This window comes from Rhinatrema bivittatum, chromosome 1, assembly GCF_901001135.1.
Source record: "Rhinatrema bivittatum chromosome 1, aRhiBiv1.1, whole genome shotgun sequence".
NCBI lineage: Eukaryota > Metazoa > Chordata > Amphibia > Gymnophiona > Rhinatrematidae > Rhinatrema > Rhinatrema bivittatum.
The window spans coordinates 417,857,633-417,881,069 of NC_042615.1; the positions used below are offsets into that span (position 1 = coordinate 417,857,633).

Here is a 23,437-nt window from a genome sequence, read left to right on the forward strand (position 1 = left end):
CAAATCATCATTTACATTCCTTATTCTATATTTTAGAAAAACACATCTGAGACTTTCCTCCCTGTGCTGTGGATAGATACTCTTGTTCCTATTGAAAAATCTAATTTCTCTGGAATTGCTATTCTAATGATCTTTAACAGAACTATTTGGTGACACGAGAGGAGAATGCATTTACCCTCAGAGGCTTATTTCCTGAGGATCTGTCCACTCAGATGCAGGCACTGCTTTGCTCTGTTCCTAAGTAATTTCAGCTGGTTTTCCTACAAGTGAACATGAAGGAGTAATAGCTAATGCAAGATTAACCCCACATCTTATATAAAGATCATGACATTCTACCTTATTCTAATGAATCACCTTTGCCTTCTAGTCAGCCATATCTGTTTCAATTGTTTATGCAGATACTAAAATTATATTTCAAATTATCTAAAATCGGGAAGCTCCTGAGCAGCCCCCACCCCCCAAACATAGGCCCTCTCTTCTACAATATTGCCTCCTCCAAGTAGAGGATCCTGGAGCATTTTTCCAATAGGTACAAATGGCAGAAAGCATTACTACATTACGTCCTCAGAGACATTAACAAATAGAAGTGTTCCATGGGTTAATATTGTTTTTGTGTAGCCTCATGATGCATTGTGGCTGCAGCAAGGGGCAGTGGCAAAAGCTGACAGCACCTATGTAGCAAATCTGCCATGCCAATCCCAGCACTAACACCCAGAACTCAAATAACTACAACCCTGCAAATATTGCAATGAGTCCTAGAACACAAATGCACCTCCTATTGGGAGGAGCAGATTGGAAAACAGATACATATCCCTATACAGAAAGTACATGCTATCAAAATACCTTGCCTCAGTCACAAATGCAAAAAACAGGCAGACCCTCACCAAATACAGGATAAGTGATCACAGGCTAGAAAGATGTAGACAAAATCTAAACTGGAAACCCCAGTATCTGTATGTATGCAATGCAACACTGGAGAAATAGAAACAGGAATGCATTTCTTCCTGTGCTGTGCAGAATACAAAGAGATCAGATATGCACATTTCCCAAAGCTGACAGAGAAAATCCAAGACTTCTCACAAAAGAATGAGCAAGAAAAAACTCTGTCTAATCCTGAGGGGGAAGAGGAGAAACAGCAGCCATAGCAGGAAAATATGTGGTATTCTGCCACCAGGCCAGAAATGATCAGGGGCAATACGGACTAGCACCAAAACCTGAGACATGTCCCTGACATACCTTCCGCTACCTGTACCTTTACTTTACATATTACTATGTTATCATTTATTCCCTTCTTTTCTTATCCTTTTATTTTAAACATTGTGTAACAGTGATGGTGAACTCCAGTCCTCAAGGGCCACAAACAGGCCAGGTTTTCAGGATATTCACAATGATTATGCATGAGAGAGATTTGCATACCAAATCTATCTCATGCATAATCTATCTCATGCAAATCTATCTCATGCATAAATAAAACGGTGCAATTAACACTGCACCGTTTTATTCTTTTATTTTTTAGTTGATTTTTCAATTTGTATTTTAATATAAAATAAATGAAGTTCCTTTCATCAAACTATATTGTGTCCAGTCTCTCAAATAGTCTCTCATTATACTTAGGAAAAGTGAGACAGAAAAACAAGGCGAGTGCGGCTACAGTACGGATACAGCACAGTGAGTATATAAAAGAGTCGCCCCATATTTGAAACAGGTTTTCTGTCTCACTTTTCCTAAGTATATTAAGAGACTATTTGAGAGACTGGGCACAATATAGTTTGATGGCAGGAACTTCATTTATTTTGTATTAAAATTAAAAATTGAAAAATCAACTAAAAAATAAAAGAATAAAACGGTGCAGTGTTAATTTAGCGAGAGTGCATTACTACTGCCCTCACTATTTACACTCTGCCGGACTTATCTACACCAATGGGGTCCTTGTAGGTCCTCTTAATATGGCTGCTATATTTGATATTTGTGATTGAGGATCAATTTAGAAGGATTCATCATTTGGGGGAATGCTTTGTTTAACCAGCTCACCTCTGTTTCTTACGATCTCAGTCCACTTGGTAATCCTAGGTACAGATCTGCAGTGCCAGTCTTCATATACTGGGCTTTGTAATTTGGTTTCTTTAATCACAGAAGGCAAGACAACAAATCCCAGAGTATTTAAAAAGAGAAATTGACAAAACCAGGACTGGCTCAAATTGTCCTTGATAGCTCTGTTGATAAAAGTGAGAATGAACGTTCTTTGTTCACTGGTTTGTATTTTATGGATTTGATTCTATTCTTGCCAGCCAGCACTTCCCTACCTCAAGCAAGAAACGTAAGCACTTAAAAAAAAACTCCAAATCAAAGAATCTGACCAGTTTGGCTTTTCTGGCACATAAATCACTTTTGTATGAGCGATTTCTCTTTTTTTGGAAGGAGGTTTAAATTTCCTGTTTCATCATTATATCCCCATTGAGACTGGGTAATAGGCCATAAACCCCGCATATTGTGCAGGTCCTTAATTTCAGCCAAAAGGTCAAGAAGTCCTCAGTTCATAGCTGAGACCCTGCACTTGGAGCTTCACCAAAAAGAGGACATGACTGATACTTCAGTTTATTTGGTCTGTGACAAGCACTTTCCTGCAGAGTTGTAATGATAATTTATTGAAATACTGCTGTCATCAAATGTCACCAAATGGAAGACAAGACATTTAGGATAGCCTAAAATTGGATAAACTGAATGTACAGTTGGGCAATTTACAGTCTTCTGACTGAGAGGACCTTAATGTTTGGAAAAAAAAAAGACAACAATAATAATGTGGCTTAAAATTGCAATGCAATTACTTTACAAATTTATTTTGTGTTTGTATGCATTCTTTTACAGACAACTCTCATTATAGTGACATTTTATTTGGCAAACTATGACAGGGTTTGACTGTAATTAATAGTTATGAAAATAATGAGCTATGAAATCTCAATTTATTGTTGACAACTTAAATGAAATAGCTACAGAGAAGTCCTCTTAGATTCATAATGCCAACATAGTCACTGACAAATCTGTTGAGACGTGGAACAGTTAAAGAGAGCAGCTTTGCAGAAGTTTAAAAGTTCCCTTTAATGCAAATGAGTTACCTCTTTGTTTTATAAGCCAGATCCAATTTTAGAAAAGCAAGAATACTGGCAAAGTGGGAATGTCAGCATTTACTTCAGGAATAAATCTTGCAGCCTGATGGGATCAAGAAGGTCCAAGAAGTTAGAGATGCTATGGCTTCCCTATTAAAGAATTCTGAAGCCAGGTGGACCGCATGTGTGGGCAATGAAGAGCTTCAAGGCTAGCCCAGTGGCTCACTACCTGCAGGAGATCTCCAGTTTGATCCTCAAGTAGGTTCTTCTGTTCCCTGGACATGTTGAGTCTGGGGCTAATGCAGAAGTGGTGATCAAAGCTTCTCGGGTGGGAGGCAGTCATGGTCTTCTCTTAAGGAAGAACCCTTAGTGGCCCGATTCAATATCTGTAATTTCACAGTTCCGGCCCCTGGCTCAGAGCCATCACCACAATGATCAGACTAGGTATATAGAGGGAGTGGGGGAGGAGATATAAAGTAGGAGACAAATCCCTGGCTAGTTGCAAATGAAGGCTCTTGGCACCAGATCCCACCCTGGTTGTGATTAAACTGGAGTCCCAAAAGAGCAAGAAGAAACTTCCAAGTCAAAAAGGAAATTAAATGAAGAGCTGTTGCTTAGCCAAAACTAGAATGATTGCTATCAGTGATAGCGATAGCAAAACAATCTTTCTCTTTATGCATCTTTCCAGCTATTTATCTATCTTTCTAAAAATGTGAGCTCATGGAAAATATGGCACTAGTTTTTGTCCATTAACAATGGCTTCTCTTAAAACTACTAATGAAGGGGGACTGGATGGTTCCAGGAGTTAGTACAGGGGCTGGCTTTTCAGTGCTAGGTCATCTGTTCAATTGCAATTAAAGTCAGTAGTGACCAAAAGTCAACACCATATGAAAACTATAAGGACATAAGGCTTGCCGTACTGGGGCAGACCATCAAGCCCAGTATCCTGTTTCCAACAGTGGCCAAGCCAGGTCACAAGTACCTAGTAGGATCCCAAGAGGTAGATAGAAATCAGAGCTGCTTATCCCAACAATAATAATGGTTAATGGACTTTCGCTCCAGGAACTTGTCCAAACCTTTTTTAAATGCAGCTACACTAATAGCTTTCACCACATCATCTGGCAACAAATTCCAGAGCTTAATTATGCGTTGAATAAAAAAATATTTTCTCTTATTAGTTTTAAATGAATTACCTAGTAACTTCATTGTGTGTCTCCTGGTCTTTGTACTTTTCGAAAGAGTAAACAACTGATTAACGTCGTTTACTCATTCCATTCCACTCATTATTTTATGCACATCTATTCATATCTCTCCTAAGCTGTCTCTTCTCCAAGCTGAAGAGTCCTGCCCTCTTTAGCCTTTGTTCATAGAGGAATTTTTACATCTCCTTTATCATCTTGGTTGCCCTTCTCTACCTTTTCTAATTCTACTATATCTTTCTTGAGATATGGTGACCAGAACTGCACACAATACTCAAGATGAGGTCGCACAGTGGAGTGAAACAGAGGCATTATGCTATTCTCTGTTTTATTCTCCATTCCTTTCCTAATAATCCCTAGCATTCTATTTGCTTTCTTGGCTGCCGCTCCTGCCTGTGCAGAGATGAGGCATGCTGGAAGGGTAGTTTGGGATCCTGCAATACTTCTCCCTGTGCTGTACCCATTCTATGAATAAATGTAAAAATTCAGCTTCTCTTGCTGCCAATCAGGCACCTTTTGCAAGCAGTAAATTCACTAGCAAATGTAAAGAAATAAACTAATGGATAAGCAACTTCTGATGTCAGTGTTGTGCTTGGCGGTCCACAGGCTGCTCATGCAAACCACCATGCTCACCTCCCCAGCAGGGCTTTCCTCACTGGCTCCCAATGTGGCACAGTCACTCCCGACGGCTTTGCAGTGAGCCACATCACACCAATGTGGCAGGATCCCACTGACAGTCCACACAGAAGGATGCCGCCAACATGTGCTGGCTCCATTCCTCCTAGGGATGCCCGATGCTTTCTTATTTAAAGGGCCCATGGCAGCAAAGCACTGGAGACTCAAGACCTGTAAAATGCTTTTGCTTACACTCCTTCAGTGCTTCAGCAACAGGTCTCCCTACTCTGGTAGTGGTGTGTGTTGCTCCAATGTCCTGTCTCCAGTTCCAGAATTCTTGTCTTCAGTTCTTCAGTTCAGTGTCCTTGTCTTCAGTTCTTCAGTTCAGTGTCCTTGTCTTCAGTTCTTCAGGGTCTTCTTGTTGCCTGCTTAGTCTTCTCCTCACTTTCTTGCCCTGCCTATCCATCCCACCTTTCCCTTCGGACAGGTTCCTGGTATTGACCTTGGCCTGACCTCTGGATATGCTTGACCTCTGCCTGTCACTGACCACAGCCTGCTTCTGGATATGCTCAACCTCCACCTGCTACTGGATATGCCTGACCTTCATTTCCTCTGACCCAGCTACCTCGATGAATCTCTCCGCCACCCCCACCTAAAACCTGCCAGCCCTGGCACCCAAAGGCTCAACCTGAGGGGAACGTGAGCTCATAAAGGCGAAGCTCCAGCTGCGCCTCTGCTTTGTTCAGGTCCACCTGCCAAAGGTGGGAACCTGCAGGGCTCCTCCTCGCAGATTGCGCCAACCCTGCCTCTGCCTAAGGATCCATGAACACAACAGTCAGAAAGGCCACAGCTAGTTTCTAAGGGGGTAATTTTCAAAAGGAGTTACATACGTAAATGTAGCTACTATTGTAGCAATTTTCAAAAGCCATTTACTCAAGTAAAGTGCACTTATGTGAGTAAATCCTATAGACAAGTCAATGGCATATATTGTAGCAATTTTCAAAAACCCACTTACTCGAGTAAAGTGCATTTTCTCAAGAAAAACCCAGTTTTACTCGAATAAATGCTTTTTAAAATCTACCTCTATATGTTTATGCCTTGGTACAGTATTTGTCAAAGAGACAATTTCCAAGATGGCATAAAATTGCCAAAAGGCTAAAAGAAAATTGTGAAAATACCTAAATAAAATATGGGGAAACAAATTCCAAAAAGGAATTGTTTTTATCTTACTTTCAGGAGTTTTTTTGATTGGTCAAATTCCCCTCTGAGCCAAGCATCTAGGAGCACACAGCTTAGATCTAGATCTGACTTGCTGCTGTCCATCATGTCCAAAATGGGAGTTAAAAATGATGGCTCGCCAAGACAGCTGTGAATCAGCATGATCCAATGTCGCTTCACAAAATGTTTCATTTTCATTTTCATTCCACAATCAATTCTAACAGTCAACTAACTTTAAAAAAAAAAAAAAGACAACTGCTTTTCTTTCTTTTCATGTCATTATTTTGGGGTTGGGGTAATTTTGAAGAATTTGAAAGAGTTGCAGTAAAACACTGAATGTTTTTTTTCTTTTCCTTTTTATAGTATTGTCTACTGCACTGTGTCATTATTAGCTTACAATCATCTGGAATGCTTTATTCTAAAAAAAATCATGTAGGCAATTTGAAACTTCGATTCCGATGAGATAATATATATGCTAGCATGACAAATGTGATGGGCAAACTTAAGTGATTGTGACTGGTACAGACATCTTAGGATATGATAGGTAAGTAGGTCAGGCTGCTGAGCTCCCTTCTCTAGCCCTGGGAGTGAATCCTTGTGCGCAGCATATTTTTTCTCCTTTGGTACGGCCTTGACAGTTTGTGCTACTGCTCACATGTTTCAAACTTGTGCTAATTCATCCCCTTTTTGGGTCTGGCTTCTGTATAAATCTTAAAACTTGTCTCAGCCATGGTTCTACTGAAATGAATGAAAACATCCATTAAATACTGTTCTTTACCAATTACCCACCTTACGTTCCTTCTCATATTTTTTAATTAAGATATTCATATTAACCATTTTATAAATAGAACAGTACACTTTAGGCTGCACATAAATGTAGTATAAGTACAGCATAAACTAGGAAGGAAGTGGACACCAATTCATATGGGTGGATTTTTTTAGTTCCTGTCAACATTGCCCTATTGAAAATGAAGTGAACCCCATGAGGCTCCAGGCATTTTCAATAACAACTTGTAGGAGTATGATAGACTCCCTCCCCCACACCTCCCATCCCCAGACCAAGTGGCAAGCTGATCAGTACAGTTTAGCAGATGTTTTCATGCCTCTGGAGAAGCAGACAGATGAGTGGATTGAATCACTGCTATGGCTCTTCTGCACTCCTTGTTCAGTATATGATTGTTATGCACTAAAGTTCCTTTTAACACTGAGACGCATTCAAAAAATGTCTTAAAATAAATGTCGATATAAAAGAAGTATGCCACCTATGGTGTTGTTTTTGCCAAAATAATATAGAATTAAGCTCACGTTCAATATTTCCTACACTAGTATAATCTGCATGTGGTACCTACGCAACATTTCTAGAAGGCGATCTCATTCCTCTGTGTGTCTCACAACATGTCAGAGACATGTTTATGCACATGAACTGATGGATCACATGCACTGCCACGTGATGCACAGATAGACCATCTGGGACGGGTGTGTCTGTAAAAAAAAAAAAATGGCCTCCTGCAATACTTAAAGCGATCCAAAGATTGTGCAAGACTGACAGCAGTGTGAGAAATCCAATTTAACATGACCTAATTGCCTGTGACTCAAGTTAGATGCACCAAGCCAAACACAGGTAGTGATGGGCAAGGACATTTTTGTTATACACTCACTTCAAGCAAGGGCCTCCCAGGAGCTTCTTCTATTCTATACATTCCACTGGCATTCATATCTCTTTGACAGACAGAATTCTTCCTAATTCTCTAACAATTATTTTCTGGGGAAAAAGTCCTAAGTACATTTAAGTAGCTGTTTCATAATCATATAGTATTGGCCTGAGCAAGATAAGTTAAAAATCATGAAAAGCAAAGTTGGAATGTAATTATAGTACCAATGGAGCATGAATTGTAAAATCACATGAATTTAATTAGTAATTTTCAGTGGACATTTTTTTTTTACTCTGTTAGCAATTGTGAGCATATGTGAGAGAAAAAGTAATGTAAAATATATTTTGTTGAGCTGAATGAAAACATACATTTATCAGTTTTCATTGGGAGTGGAAGAGTAGCCTAGTGGCTAGTAAGGTGAGCTATGACCCAGCATAAACCAAGGTTCAAATCCTGCTGCTACTCCTTGTGACCTTGAGCAAGTCATTTCACCTTCCATCATCTCAAATTATGAACTCTCTGGAGACGGGGAAATACCTACAGTATCTGACTGTAATCTGCTCTGTTGTCATGAAAGATGGAATATAAAAGCTATTTCAATGTAACTGATATTAATACAAGATGTAAAATGTCATAGAATTAAAGCCCTTCATTATCAGTTTTAATTTTATTTTGCCTGGTGATTTGTCATTGTTTATTACTAGACATAAAAAACAGAAGTAATCAGTGGAAAAACAATTACTCTTCTTTTTTCCAAGGTTATAAAATTTTTGTTCTTGTTGTAATAAACACTAATAAATTCCCAGGAAAATAAAATGAAAACTCAAAATGAAGGAACCTACATATACGTGTGTATGTGTGTGTGTGCATGCGTATATTTGTTATGTTAATTTTCTATTTCTAGACTGCCTTCCTTGTACGAAAATACAACCTAAACCAGTGTACAAAGGAAAACAATATGCATTGTATGCAAACAAAAATGAAACATTTACATTAAAAAGTCCATTAAGTGATTTTCAAGATACTAATATGCAGTGCTTGCTCTCTGCAATACTAATCTTATTTAAAACCAATCTGAAATAGCAAATAAATAATAGTTTTATATAGTACTTTAGATTAAACCAAGTCAAACTCATTATAGAAAAGGCACTCCAGAAACACAAGAATAAACACCTCAGTGGGGGCCATCAAAGGAACTGATTTCACCCACCGACACAGCATGACAGCTTCCGAAGTGAGGAAGGCATAGAAGGAATAATCTTAGAACTGATAGTCAGTTACAGATGGGTGGCCTGAGATACAGAGAGAGATTTTTCCCAAGGTCTGACGGCAGGGTTGCCAGCTGACCCTGGGTCAACAAAGCAGTCTGATCCATTCCATTGCCCGCATGGATTTGTAGTTCTGATTGTCCCGTTACTTTCCCTAAGAAAATCAGAACTACAAATCCCTACATGCAACAGTCTTGCAAAACCAAGACTGCATCAGCCTGTTCGATTGACCCGGGGGTCAGTTGGCAACCCCATCTGATGGAGAGTGAGTGGAAAAACCAACATTAGAATGTAAGGTGTCTCTAGATTTCTATGCTCTAATAATTTGGCAACTCTTCCCTCTTGTTTTTTTATTCTTAATTTTTATTTTGTGGCTGATAGCTTATTCTTGTTCCTTTAGGTTTCCGGTTCAATTGAACCAGTCCCTTTTTTCCAACTACTAGGGTTTTCGACCCATATTTTAAATTCACCATTCTATGTAGCCAACCACTGCAGTGACAGTCCTTGACAGTATTGCCTTCTGGAACCCAGTACACCTGCACCCCGAATCAGACCACTAGAAGTTACCAATGTGTGATGGCTGGAATTCTCTCCCCATTGCCTCCATAGCATCCCCAGCTCCAGCAGTGAGGAGCAGAAACCAGACTGGGAAATTAAACCCAATTTTCTCACATGGCAGCACGCCTCAGTGCCACTGAGCCATCAGGCTGGCTCCATCTTAAGAACACAGAAGCATACTGGGCCAGACCATAGGTCCATCAAGCCCAGTATCCTGTTTCCAATAGTGGCCTATCCAGGTCACAAGTACCTGACAGGACCCAAAGGGTCCCAGGGATAAAATGTGGATTTCTGCCACTCCACCTTAATAAAGGTTTATGAACTTTTCCTCCAGGAACTTGTCCAAACCATTTTTAAACCTAGCTACACTAATAGTTTTCACCACATCCTCTGGCAATGAATTCCAGAACTTAATTATGCATTGATAAAAAAATATATATTTTCTCCTATTTGTCTTAAATGTGTTACCTAGTAAATTCTTCCCATTTGTTCATCTACAATTTCCTCATCTTCCCTTAAACAGATCTGTTGTTGCATTTATATTTATGTTAAAAAGCATTAATAATATAAATGCAGTTTTGTGTGTTTTACTTTTGAGAATCTTTTCATTTAGACCAGTATCTATTAGAGTCAGGCTGATAGCCAGGCAGTTATTACATTTTGCATTCTTCTCAAGAGAAGAATTTGGGTTCAAGTCCTGCTGCAGGACTTCTGCTCCCAAGTCTGCTAAGCTTAAAGACAATTCCCACTGCCCTGGTGGAGAATAACCGAGAAACCATTCAGGGCTACACCCTCTGAGCCACAGGACAATGCTTTAGAAACTAGACATCTTCTGGTAGCAATGGAGGAATAAAAAAAACAACATATATGATCACTCCAAAAGGATTCTCTTCTGCTTGATATGATCCATATTCTCCTATCTTAGACTATGGAAATTTATTTCCTGCTATTCTGTTTAATGTAAACCGGTATGATTTACATCGGATGTAAGAATGTCGGTATATAAAAATTAAAAATAAATAAATAAATAAATCTTGCCATTCTTCCTCTCTTCCCTTAACCTGTTTCCCAAGGCACTAGTACACACTGGTCATGTCCCCTCCTTCTTGGTTCTACCATGAGGGAAATGCTCCAGGTTTCTAGTTAGACAGCAGAATATAACAATAAAGAGTTATCAACAGCAAATAAGCATAGTAATTTTGTGTAATCGGAGCTAGATTTATGTGATGATTTTTACAAATATTTAGCTTTCTTTTAATGTCATTATATCATTAACTGATTCATTAGCCTCTTTCCTTCTTTGGTTTAATATTGCCTGTTAAATTTATCCTAGTGCATGTCGTTCAATAGAACCACTTGCAATCTATCCCGCAACAAAATCAATGTTTCTTAATGTTAGATTTCTCTAATTAGAACTGTTTGAGTGGTTTTAGAGGTTACTCTGAAAATTTACAAATAATCCCTTGAAAAGTAGAATTTTGTAAGTGTGAAATGGGACCAATGTTCTTGTGGGCTATTTTTAATCTTGCTTGAAGGACAGGGAGGTAAAGGACAACAGGCCCAAATGATCTGCAGCACTGCCTTACCTGCCCAGGATTTTGCTGACGCAGCCATGGCTGACCCGCAATTGCCTGGAAATGTCACATGGCCTCACACCTTGATGGGCAAGTTCCACAATCCTTTGGCGAACTACATCAGGCAGCGGGCGTCCATTCACAAACACCCCTCCTAACTGATTCACTCCTCCATGTCCTGGGAAAAGGAAAAAAAAAAACAGAAAGAAATCTTTTGCAATAACTGAACATGTTTGAATTTTATTATTATCTTTTTTTTATGTTGTGCTCTTTCAGGAATGGTAACCTTCATCTGAAAAATTGTCAGCTACTTCAAGGAAAAGAAATCATCCAAACAGTGGTGCAATATCTTCTGGTAAATTTGTTTTTATTATAGTCCATCATTCCCATAATTATAGAGTAAGACTCCTACTGCTCTAGAATGGAGGCAGAAGTTATCTGAATGTAATTCATGAGAACAGAAAGGATTTCACCTGAACTAAGATAGGCTGTGCAGATAAGTGAAATTAATCACTTGCAGTGCTCAAAGGAAGCATTCATTAACATTTATGTCATAGTTTGTTTTTCAGTATTGATTTATTTTCTTCCATCTAAGAGAATGCCACATTCTCACAAAATATAATACAAATGCAGACAAGGTAATCCCCTTCCCCCATTCAGACACTAATAAAACTGAGATCTAAGTGGGCAGCGCAGGCCTTAGCCATGGTGGTGTCCTGTGTAGATGGGGAGCTGGGGAGACTCTCCCTCTACCAATTAAAGAGCGAAACTCAAGACCATGTTTCCCTTCAGCGCTGGTGTTGGTTGGCACCTCTTTTACTTGGCACCACCCTGTGCACACACTCCTAAATAAAACACTGGCCTGTACTTTCTTTATTTTTTATGTAGTTATTTATTTAACATCTTATATTCTCCAGCTTCCAAAAACAATTCATCCAGTGTTTAAGATCCAGCATGGATGACATAGTCTTTCATTCTTCTGAGATAAATATGAGAAGTTCCACACAGAACCAATGGTGCCTTCTTTCTGGATCACCATACATCCATTGAATATATATGGATCATATTAAAAACACCAGTCAGGATCTTCTTGGACCCTCTGACATGTATTGAAAATTTATTGTGGATAGCATACTACCACAAAAATTATAAGGGGACACACACACACACACACACAATAATCTCATAAGTCATCATCCCTTTAGAAAGGCGGGTAAAAATGAGAATAAATTGTAATTTAGTAATATTAATTATTTAATAGATGTGTGATGTGCTGAATAAGCATACAAATATTGTTATTATGAAATAATGTGAGAGGTCTAAAGCATCTCAGTGGTAAATAAGGGGTAGAAAACATCGATTTGTGTTTATACCTGTCCGCATACCACACAGTGATATTGCTACCCTACCCTCTGGTCTCTTTCATCCTCTCCGTTTTTCCACTCCTTACTAACAAGAGAGTCCATGCCCCACACCAGCTGGGACACACCTGAAGGCATACATCTGTAGTCCAACAGCAAGATGCCTCCTGCAACTCCATGTACTTAATCATGCAAGCTTTGGCCAATGAAATCACAATTCTACCGAAAATGGAATTTAATGTACAGTTTTTCTGCCCAAATAAAAACTCTTATTTGATCAGTTTCACTTCATTTTTCAACTCAGTTTTACAATTTTAAATTTTTTTTTTTTCAGTAGGACTTGAATTAGGCCAGTAAAAACCAGTATGGTACACCAGCACCGCCCTTGCAATTTAATTAGTACTGAAGCATACGTAGCTGATAAGCCCACAAGCCACAGGCTATGGGGCTCATGAATTAACCTGACGCAGCCCGGTGCCAGCATTATTTATCTCAGTGTTGGGCCAGGCAAAATATTTAAATCTGGGTGAATGTAAAATCATGAGTCTCAGTGCTGTAGTAGCATAGTAAATAATGATGGCAGATAGAGACTAAAACACCCATTCAGTTTGCCTAGTAAATTTAGGGTTGTGTTGGAGCACTAATAAACCAGCCGCTCCCAGCACCAGGACTAATAATGGGTTAGTGCAGATTTAACATCGCCCCAAATAGCTGCATTGAGTTGTAGTTTTAATGGGGTTCTGGCTCAATTATTTTCAATTAAAAACTATCAGTCTGAGCAATGTAACAAATTGTAATTGTAATGAAAAATCAAAAGATCCAGCAAATGTAGACCATCAAAAATTGTGCACCCAAATCAGCTCCTGGTTTTAGACTGCACTAAATGTTTATGGTGTCCAGCAGCATGGTTTCATTTATACTGTAAATGCCATTATTTATTTATGTTATTATTTTATATACTGACATTCAATCTGAGATATCACATCGGTTTACATTCAGGTACTGTAGGTATTTAGACAATGAATAGCATCAACAACATCCCTTTTTCCCAGTCCATACATTTTTATGGGCCTAACTCACTATGCGAAAAGACCTTGATGAATCAGGGCCTGTATATTTTCCATAAGCAGAGGGTCAAGCTGAGCCAGTCCTGGATTTTCCCCTATTGCATTCAGGAAGATGGAGGAGGGTCCAATTTTTGGTGGGGAGCTCAATAGGGAAATCAGAGCTACATTTGTATGCGTGTAATGGGGTAAAAGCAGGAATGCATTGGCTTGTCTCCTGCTCACGTTACTGTATGGCCAAGGTGAGCATTAGTAATTCCCCTGATATGTAGTGCTGCTGTTAATCGGTGCCAGAACCCGGGCACAAACAGGGCTTGCCCTCGCTGTTAAATATCCTTGATGGGCAGGGGGAATTAATTTATGTTAACCAAAGAAATAATGTACGAAAATGTTCAGAATGAGTTTCATAGGTGGGACCCTCTCTTTTTTCAGCGCACGTCTTTAAGTGAAGCTGAAGAACTCAAGAGTAAGCGCGGTGAATCACGGTGGGCCTTGCTGAATTTGACTCTCCGCCTATCCAATACAAGGTGGGGCGAGATATAATGGCATTCGTTTGGGATGTTCCGACACCAGCAAACATCTCGAAGAAAAGGGGCGATTTGGGTTTTGTTTCACCGAGGAATTCTGTTCAGCTGTAGTAACACAGAATGAAGATTGTTCTCTGAGCAACAGCGAATTCCAATTCCTAAATATATATATATATATATATATATATATATATATATATATATATATATATATATATATATATATATATATATATATATATATATATATATATATATATTTGAGATCGTTTCCGTTCGGGAAATAAAGCTCGCCACCTGGCCAGGGATCCGATTGCGAACTTTCTGCTGCGTCTCTGCCTGGGCGGCCGCACAGGTGCGCTGGGACGGGCTGACCCTGCTAGCAAAAACTTTCTTCTTACAACGAATGCAACCTCCACTTTAGATCAGAAAGAAATGCATGTGCTTCCCCGCTGTTTAAGGTGGTTTAGTCCAAAGATTTAAGCAAAGAAAATGATGGGTTTTCCATAGGTAAAGACAACCTCCCCCCCCCCCCGCGTTGTCTTTGTTCCAAGATTGTGCGTTTCTGAACCCAGCAACCATGCTGGTGCGCTAAGCACTTTCCCTCCTAGCAAACCCAAGCCCACGTTTCCGTTGTGAGGACCTGCAGCTGGGCAGAGGAGCCTCAAGGAAAGTAGCCTGCGCTGTACTGACTTTCACCAGCGGCAGCGGCCCAGCAGCAAACCCTCAGCAATAAACACGCGAGTGGTCAAATGATCCAAGCAATAATGAATTGATGTTAACAGCAAACGACACCGCACAGGGTGCTTAATGAATTAACGCTTTCCAGCTCAGGATCTGTCTGAGGAATATGTTTTTGGATCTTTGTAGAAGCAGTTTGAACGACTTACAGGCAAACTGTACCAGGAAATGATAACGGGTTTAGCTCACTCGTGCATTTTGGAGAGTGCAGTTAAAGATTTGGGTACTGGAATCTCTACGTCCCTGAGATATGGGCGAAATGCTGAAGTGTGTTACAAAGTGCTTAATAAGAAAAAATATTGAAAGATCGCATTCCTTCCTCTAAGCAATGAGTTAGAATTTAACAAAAAGGACAACTAGATGCTTAACTCAGGCAAAGAATTTAAGGGCTATGTTTTATAAAAAAAAAAATGTACTTGAACGAGAGGTTCTTTATCCCAGAGTGAGCTTTCGTTTCTACCAACCAAATGCTAGCATAAAGAATTAAAAGAGCTGCTGTTCCTATATTTCACGTCCTCCCATAACTTTAGTAATATTAAGAATGAGGCCCCCTAGAAAATGTAAGGAAGTTAATTTCGTGTGTGGATGCGGGTTAAATGCAATGCTTTCCAATCATTCCGGGTTTTGAGCTTGATATTGCTAAATGCAATCATTCCCTTGGATATTAAGAGGCATCTGGATTTAAGGAGGGGGGGGGGGTCCATTCATTGTTTCTTGCTTTGGAGACGTATGGAATGGGAAAACAGCAATAACCGTAATTCAAATATAGAGAAAGTGATCCTTTTTTTTGCTAGGACCTGTTATCCTTCTCCTCCAGCTCTCCATAAGATATGATCCTTTTAACACTTAACATTATTTGAACAAAAAAAAACAACAACCCCAAAAAGCATGCTGATCCTAAGAAGATTCTGTTTACCATAAGCTAATTTCGAAGGCCAAAAAATGGTTTAACTTTAGTTCAGTCGGGATCTAACTGAACAGGCTAGAGGACACAATACATTGAATTGATGAGTCCAGTTTGACAGTTTTTCCAAACAAAAATCAACCCGAGGATTACAGACATAAAATTCAATTATAAGTGGTGGCTAGGCGTCTAGGAAGATAAGTGAGCCGGTTCAATCTGCTGCATTTTCCTCAACGACGGACTGTCCTAAAGCCACAAATAGAGTCTTTGGAAGTTCTCAAGGACTTAAATGAGTAAATTATTCTGTTTGGCAACCTGAGAGGAAAACTGCCCCGAATTCCAACGGGAGGGAACTAAGCAAGCTGACCGGCCGGCTAGCACAGATGATACCCACCACATTCTTCTAACTAGGAAAAAAGTAAAGGGGTGATTACAAGAAAAAAAGCCAAACGCTTCCCCAGCACAACACAGAATACAGAAGAAAGGGAAAACAGCAGGCACGTGATTAAAAAAAAATAAACAAACCGGAATCTCAGTTGGTCTGGGCGCTTTTCTAACAGTGACCTCAGACATTGCAAGCAGAATTCATGCAGAAATGTATGAAAGTAGAAATAAACGGATGGATAAAGGTGTCGACCAAATTCTTTAAGCCACCACTCTTTCCACCTGAGAAAGGGACGATTCCAGGGGAGAACTTCATTTTGAGAACTGCCCCTTTCCTTTCACATAAGGGTAATCTAAAATCAGCTTTGAGCCCCAAGAGGCTTTGAGCCTGTGGCCCTGTTCTGGCCGCCAGCGCAGGATCCTCCTCGCAGGCCTCTCTGCACAGAGAGCTGGAATCCGGGGCGATTCCCCAGCTTTTCGTTTCCCGCTTCTCAGAAATACCAGCAAGTTCCTTCCTTTGCAGCATCCTCTGTTCTGGCCATGTCTGCTGAGCTCCCTTATTGAAACAGATCAGTTCTGCAAGTTGGCTTCTTCAAATAAATAAAAGAACTCTTTCCGTCAAGTAAAAGTTACTGGCCAAATATTTCAGAGTAATTTCTAAGAAAATATTGGGGGAAAAAATTGTTTGTTTTCTTTTTCATCTTTTAGGGGCTTCATAGAACCTACAACTCTACCAGTCAAAAAATAAATACATTTGTAAGCTAAGCGTAACCAGGAATGTTCTTTACAAACAGAGGCAGAGAACTTGATCTTAACCTTCAGCTGTGACTGAAGTCAAAGAATGAGCAAGAGAAGTAAATGAAAGCTCTTTCAGCAAACCACTGACTTCCAAGTCTTATTATCGTGCCAAGAAACCGAAAGCAAACTTCATTGACTGACGCTTTTGTACAATCATTTATATTTACACACTAACACTCACACAATACTAGTTAGATTGTAGGTGTAAATACCTCCTTTCTTTTTCTTAGTTAAAACCGTTCTGTACAGCAACTACATGGGGAGACTGTGGAAACAGATACAAGCCTTGAAGATTTGGATCTTTTCGCTCTTTTTGTTTTAACAAAAGTAAAGAAAGAATCAGAGGCTTTTGCAGGTTGGATTTCTAGAGGGTTTTTCCTCTTCTGTGCCCATGAAGAAAACCTATTTAGAAAATCTGACCATTAGACTAAAGAGCTATGAATTGCCCTGTAGGAAGTCAACTCCTTTGTCCAGTAACCGTAACCCTTCCTCTCAGAAAGCAAACTCTTAGGTGGTTTTAGTGTATTTTAGAATAAATAGCTTTGTTTGGAAAACAAAGATCTACATAGGGATAAAAAGTGGTTATTTTTTTGTTTGTTTTATGGTAAGAGGGATTCTTGGTTTATTACTCAAAACCTGTCTTCCGAAATGCACGCTGGTATGAATTTACTACTTATTTAACACAAAGGTCCAGTTCACTTACAAACTAAACAACAGTATCGAAAACATTTTTTTGCAAATAATTTGAGAGAAGTTTTAAATCGGTAAAAGAAATCATTTTAAATAATTTTCCCGTAGGAATATATGATTTTCCTTTTCACGTTTTTACATTTCTCTTAGTAAAATATGCTTAATTGTATAATTCAGTAAAACGAGCCTAAGCACAAGAGTCTAAGCACAAGAAACGTCTTCTCTAAAAACTGGAAGAATAGCACGCTTACCTATAAATAATTGGCCCAAATGTACGAAAACATTTAGAATTGGCTTTTTCTTCCTTTCTTCCTATCCCTTTTCTGAAAATTCCCGAAGAAGATATTGATTTATCATTATTCAGGTTAATAGGGGAACACATCTCAGTCCCTTAGTGGTTTCTTACTCCACATATGTTCTGACTTCAGATTACTGCTAAAGCAATTCTAAGCCTTATTCAGTAAATATTGTTTTCATAGGCACAGAATGAGGAAAAGTGCTTTTTGAATAAGGCTTTAAATCTTTTATCCCAAATGTTTTTGAAACTTAATTTTCAAAAGGTTTTTCATATCTAGCTTTTTTATTTTCACATCAAAGGTGTACATTGCCACTAGTTCTAGCATGATTCAAGGGATTGCCTTCATGCTGATATTTTGAGAATGTGTTTATCGATACTCCAGTCAGTTTAATCAAACTTCACTGTGCCCCTCAAATAAAAATAAAATAAAACACTAATCCCGGTCACCAAAGCACTGATATACAACTTTCCTCTATTCTTTTTCCATTCTCCTTTGCCAATCTCTGCGCCCTTCCATATGTACATTATTTTAACCTGAGAGCAAAAAGACAGCTACAAGGCAGTGGAAATTGAAAAGCAAATAGTGACCAAAAACCGTGGGTTATTTTATCTGTTATGTTATAGTTTTAAACCGAGCGCATCTCCGCTAACGGGCTGTGATGCAGGAGGGAAATGCGATTAGTTCGAGTTTATATTTCCTTGAAATCTCGAGATCTAATCCAGCGTTTAACGCACCATGAGAGGAGATGTCATTTCACATAACGCTGTGTTAATGGATAAATCTTCCCAAAGTCTCTCAACCACAACAAATCTCAAGTAAACACATCGCAGGCAGTCTGTGAACTAACTCCTGCCTCCAGCATGTGCCATCTTTTCTTACTGGTCGGTGTTGTAAAATGAATAATTTGCTCTTTCGTAGAAGGGAAAGACATTTATAAATGCAACTTTCAAAGTGCAGAGGATTTAAAGCAAAATCAATATATCTAAATACAGCAACAGTGTAAATAAAAACTTGAAACGATACTGTACATTTAAAATAGTGCTTCTTGAAAAACTGTTACTTAATCGTTTAAAGTAAATTCGGTATCTACATATAAAAGGGAAATATTATGATATCAAATGGTCTTCAAATTTTAGAATATTATTATTCTTGACAATTTTATTTAAAAAGTTTATTTAAAAATTGTGAGATCAGTAAACGTATTTAAAACATATAAACCTTGTGATCCTTAATGGGAAATTTCTAGCCTAGAAACTTTGTAAAAAATATTTTTGCTTTTCTTGTTTAAAATGTTTTGTTAAATTTTCTCTGCTGTAACCTCCAACTAATAATACAAATGTTTTTCATTTCAGCGTTCACTTTACATAAAGTTTTACTTAGAATAAATTATGCAGGAAGATAGCTTGTGTATTTATATACAGAAAGAGAGAGAGAATAACTGTGTGTTTTGGGGAACTGCCTGTCCCTTGTTTCATAAACTTAATAAAAAGAAAGGAGACAACTATTAAAAGATCGTAGATTGCAAAACCTAAAGGAAAATATATATTTAAATGCCACTTTAAACTCTGTAGTCCATGAACTGAAGGTAAACAGCCTTCCTGCCGCTGTAGTTCTGTTCTTCTAGTCTATTTCCAGCAAAGCGTGGATCAGATGCTGTACATTATTGCTCACTACTGATGCCCAGAGGCATTTCAGCTACAGCAACCTCATTTAATCATAAATACTCAAGATGCTTTGCGGATGGGAAGGAAGGAAAGCTGGATCTGTCCTAAAATTTCAGAGAAGTGAAGGAGCAGCCTACTTACTATGCATTGCTGCAAACGGGTCGTGCTTACAGTGTATTTCCATCGGAGCGATCCACAGCTTGAAGCTGGGGCTTTTCAGATTAGATTTCCTGGCTAGGAACTTCCTGATTATAGAGATTTGCTCACAACAAACCACAATTTTAAAAAATCCTTCTTGAAGTTAGAACGTCGGTTTGTTCCTTGGATCAAAGACGAAAGAAAAAAAAGTGTCTAGAGTTGCTTGCAGTGAGCTAGTTCTGGACTGACGGTACCCCAGAACTCCAACACTCCTGAACAGGAATCGCTTGCCAGATCTGCAGAATGCTAAGGGTCGTGGGTGCTGCTGGTGGGGCAGACCTTCCAGGAGACAGAGAGTCGGGAGATCTCAGCAATGCTCAGTGAACCTGACCCTTTAAAGAATACAAAAGTCTCCTGAACTTGCGGCTGTCCCGGAGCTGGGGGTCACCTATAGAAATCCGGAAACGGTAAACTCTTTCACATTAAATTGCATGTTTGTGAAAAATCAAACGCCGACGGTACTTGGAATAATGCCTTTTCTGTGTATTCAAACGGAAACCGTCCAGCTTCAGTCTTTTTGAGGGAGATTATTTTGTAGTAGACAGCCTTTCCTTTGCTCTTGTTGGAATTGAATTATTTCGGTTGTTTTGCCTTTGTGTTGATAACAGTTGTAAAGATTTCCAAAAGAAAGTGATCGTGATAAAGTTTTTCACGAAAAGTTGCAAATATAAATATGTTTCGTGATTGTTGAAAGAAACCCTGGAAATCGTTTCAAGCTGCAAAAAGTGCCTCATTTGCCTCAATTCTCTTTTCCATAGATATGGCAAATACCCGTGCAGATCACCAAAACAATACAGACAAACAGCTCGTCTTCGCCTTGGCTGTTGCAAAGTGGTTTGGAGGCAGCAGGCTCTCTACGAGAAGTTTGTACGAACTTTACTCGGCGGGGTGACGGCGAGAAGCGCTTGGAGCAAGGGGGCGGGGGGAGCTGCAGCCGCCGCTCTTTGGAAAGAGTTCAAAGCGATCCCTGGAAGAAGCCTGCTGAAATCCCCGCCGTGGCCGGAGAGGGGAAGGGAGGGCTGCGGGCTCCCGCTAGCGAGCGATGGAAGCCGACGGCCGGCCCTCGGTGTCACGCGCTCCGGCCCCCTCAGACTTCCCCCCGCCACCCCATCCCCGGCCGGAGCCCGATCGCTGGGGGGGGCGGGGGAGGAGGGCGGAAATCCCCGCTCTGCCCGCGGCTCTAGCGGTGCGCCTCTCTGCTGGCTGCCGGCATCGGGCGCTGCCGGGCCCGGAGGAAGAGCCTCGCCCAGGGGTGGAGGGAGGCGATAGGGGGAGGGGGATCCTGTCGCCGGATCAAGTGCGGCTTGTTTGCTGTTTGTTGTTTGTTTGTTTGTTTGTTGCTCGCAGGCTGCGGCTGCGCTGCTGTCCCCCCCCTCCGGCGGCTCCTGCACGTCCACAGTGAAGGGCAGGCGGCTGCGGGAGCGCCTTTCAGCACCAGCTGCATGTGGACAGCGCTCGCCGGCTCAGCCTCGGGGGCGGGGGCGCGAGCCGCGGGGCCCGAGCCCGTCACGCGCGCGCGGGCCAATCAGCCGAGGGCCGGTCCCGCGCGCCCCCCCGCGCCCCATTGACTGGCGAGTGGGTGCCCCGAAAGGCGCCAGCTGATTTGCAAGCCTCTGGCCAATCGGAAACCAACGAGGTGGGGCGCTGTGTGACGTGAGTTCATTGATAAACGGGAGAACTCGCCGGGAAGTTGAGCGGAACAGAGGCGCATATCTGTGCACTGGGACAAGGAGCCTTTCCTTTTACTGTTTCCTAAGCAACCCCCGCTGATTCCAATCCTCATCCACATTTGTTTAATCTATCCCACGTTACAAATAAGGGGGGGAGGGGGTGATGCGAAATATTTGTATTTGGGGTACGCTTGTGTTTAAATGTAAGATTTCCTTTTTTCACTAACTAAATCTCCGAGATTGTTCTCTTACTGTGATGCCATTTGGGACGATAGTTGTGTGCTATTTTTTTTTTCGAGGGAACTGCTAAGCTTATGCGTGCATGTATTGTAATGACTTTGACCCGCAGAACTTTTGAGGTTTCTTAAACATCCTCGAAATTCCTGCATGGTGGAGGTCAACAACCATCCAGCAAGGCAGCATCTGTAGATCTGAGGGGACGTTTGCTCAATGTTTTCATTTAAAAGTCTGGATGTGTTTTAAGGTACTTTACAGCAAGGGGTAAGTTACGGTAACCGGAGAACAGCAAAAAGAATAAAGTAACCTTGAGCATTAATATAAATTAGCACGCACCTTTTTCTTTAGAAGGTACCTTGTAAACAATCTATACCATAAGAATCATTTCTTCCAGATACTTGTATGTCATATGAATAATAAAGTAAAGTCAATACATTTGTTCTTCACTGCATCAACTGCTCACATTTATGGATAGATAGATAGATAGATAGATAGATAGATAGATAGATAGATAGATAGATAGATAGATAGATAGATAGAAATGAGCAGTTGGTGCAGTGAAGAACAAATGTATTGACTTAATGTTCTTATTCATAGGACATATGCCACATGACGCTAGTATTTACATTTTTTCACATTCACTTGTCTCATTCTGAGAATTTTGTCTATCAAGTTCATTTCTTATAGCTATCAAAGCTAGACAGGTATCCCTGCCAAGGTCACCAGATTTTCTTTCAGAAAACATTCTCTTTATATTTACATTTACTTACATTGCAAGGATCATGGCGAATAAATCTAGGATTCAGGGAACTGAATTTCCCTGACAGATACAGTACTTTTTCAGTACTTTAATGTCATATTTAATTTTATGGCAAGCTATATTTAAGGATACAGAAATGGTATATTTAAACTGATCAGAGACTTGGAAAATAAACACAACATTGTCATTCTACAGAAATAAAATCTTTGTATGAAGGCTAAGTGAAAACTTTGCGAAAACAGATATTAAATAGCTCAGTCAGGCCACCTCCATATTAAAATCTCCAGCTTATGCTTTTTATATCTTTTTTTTTCCAGAGGAGTTTAAGGAATTATTTTCAAAATTATGCAGTGAAACAGAAACAAATACTGTGGCAGCCCTTCTTCCGGGCACATGCTTTTATGATCCTTCATGTATTTCAAATGAAACTGCAATGCCTGTTGTATTCTATAACAATTCCTTCTTTCCATATTAGGAGGACCTTAGGGAAAGCACAGTGCAACATTTTCGGTTTTGTATGTAAATATTTGCATTTCGCCGCAGCACAAATACAAATTAACAGAAAATTGTACACAAAATGAAATGGTCAGAGTTATGAATAAATTGTAGAAATAAATGATTGTATTATATTTTAGCTGTTAGGAATAGCTACACAGTGTAAATTCATCTTAAAGCTCCTATAATTCACCAATGGCTTTTAGTAGCTATAGAATATAAGAACACAGTGAGTAGACAAACTGAGCTCTAACACTGCAATCTCATGAAATAAACACTGTGCAAGTATATTGAGCATTAACTGGAAAAAAAACCCTAGTGTGGTATATTACATTTAAAGTAAAGAAGAAGAAGCCAGTAGTTACAAGTGAGCCTATTGTGATATAGATAGACAGATAGAATTATATACATTTCTGGCCCGAATATATACTGTTATATTGTATGATACTCTAAAATT

The 23,437-nt window shown here is 39.8% G+C and overlaps 1 protein-coding gene across 2 annotated transcripts in view; it reads right to left on the minus strand.

Annotated features, from left to right (window-relative positions):
* Nucleotides 1–19,804, minus strand: part of PAX5 (paired box 5) — a 752,119-nt gene extending 732,315 nt beyond the window's left edge. For both annotated transcript variants that reach the window (XM_029602903.1, XM_029602894.1), the window contains exons 1-2: nt 19,762–19,804; nt 11,201–11,366 (exon numbers count right to left, since the gene is read on the minus strand). In XM_029602903.1, the coding sequence (XP_029458763.1) occupies nt 11,201–11,366; nt 19,762–19,804 (209 nt within the window). The remainder of the gene's footprint in view (nt 1–11,200; nt 11,367–19,761) is intronic.
* Nucleotides 19,805–23,437: the final 3,633 nt, after the last annotated feature.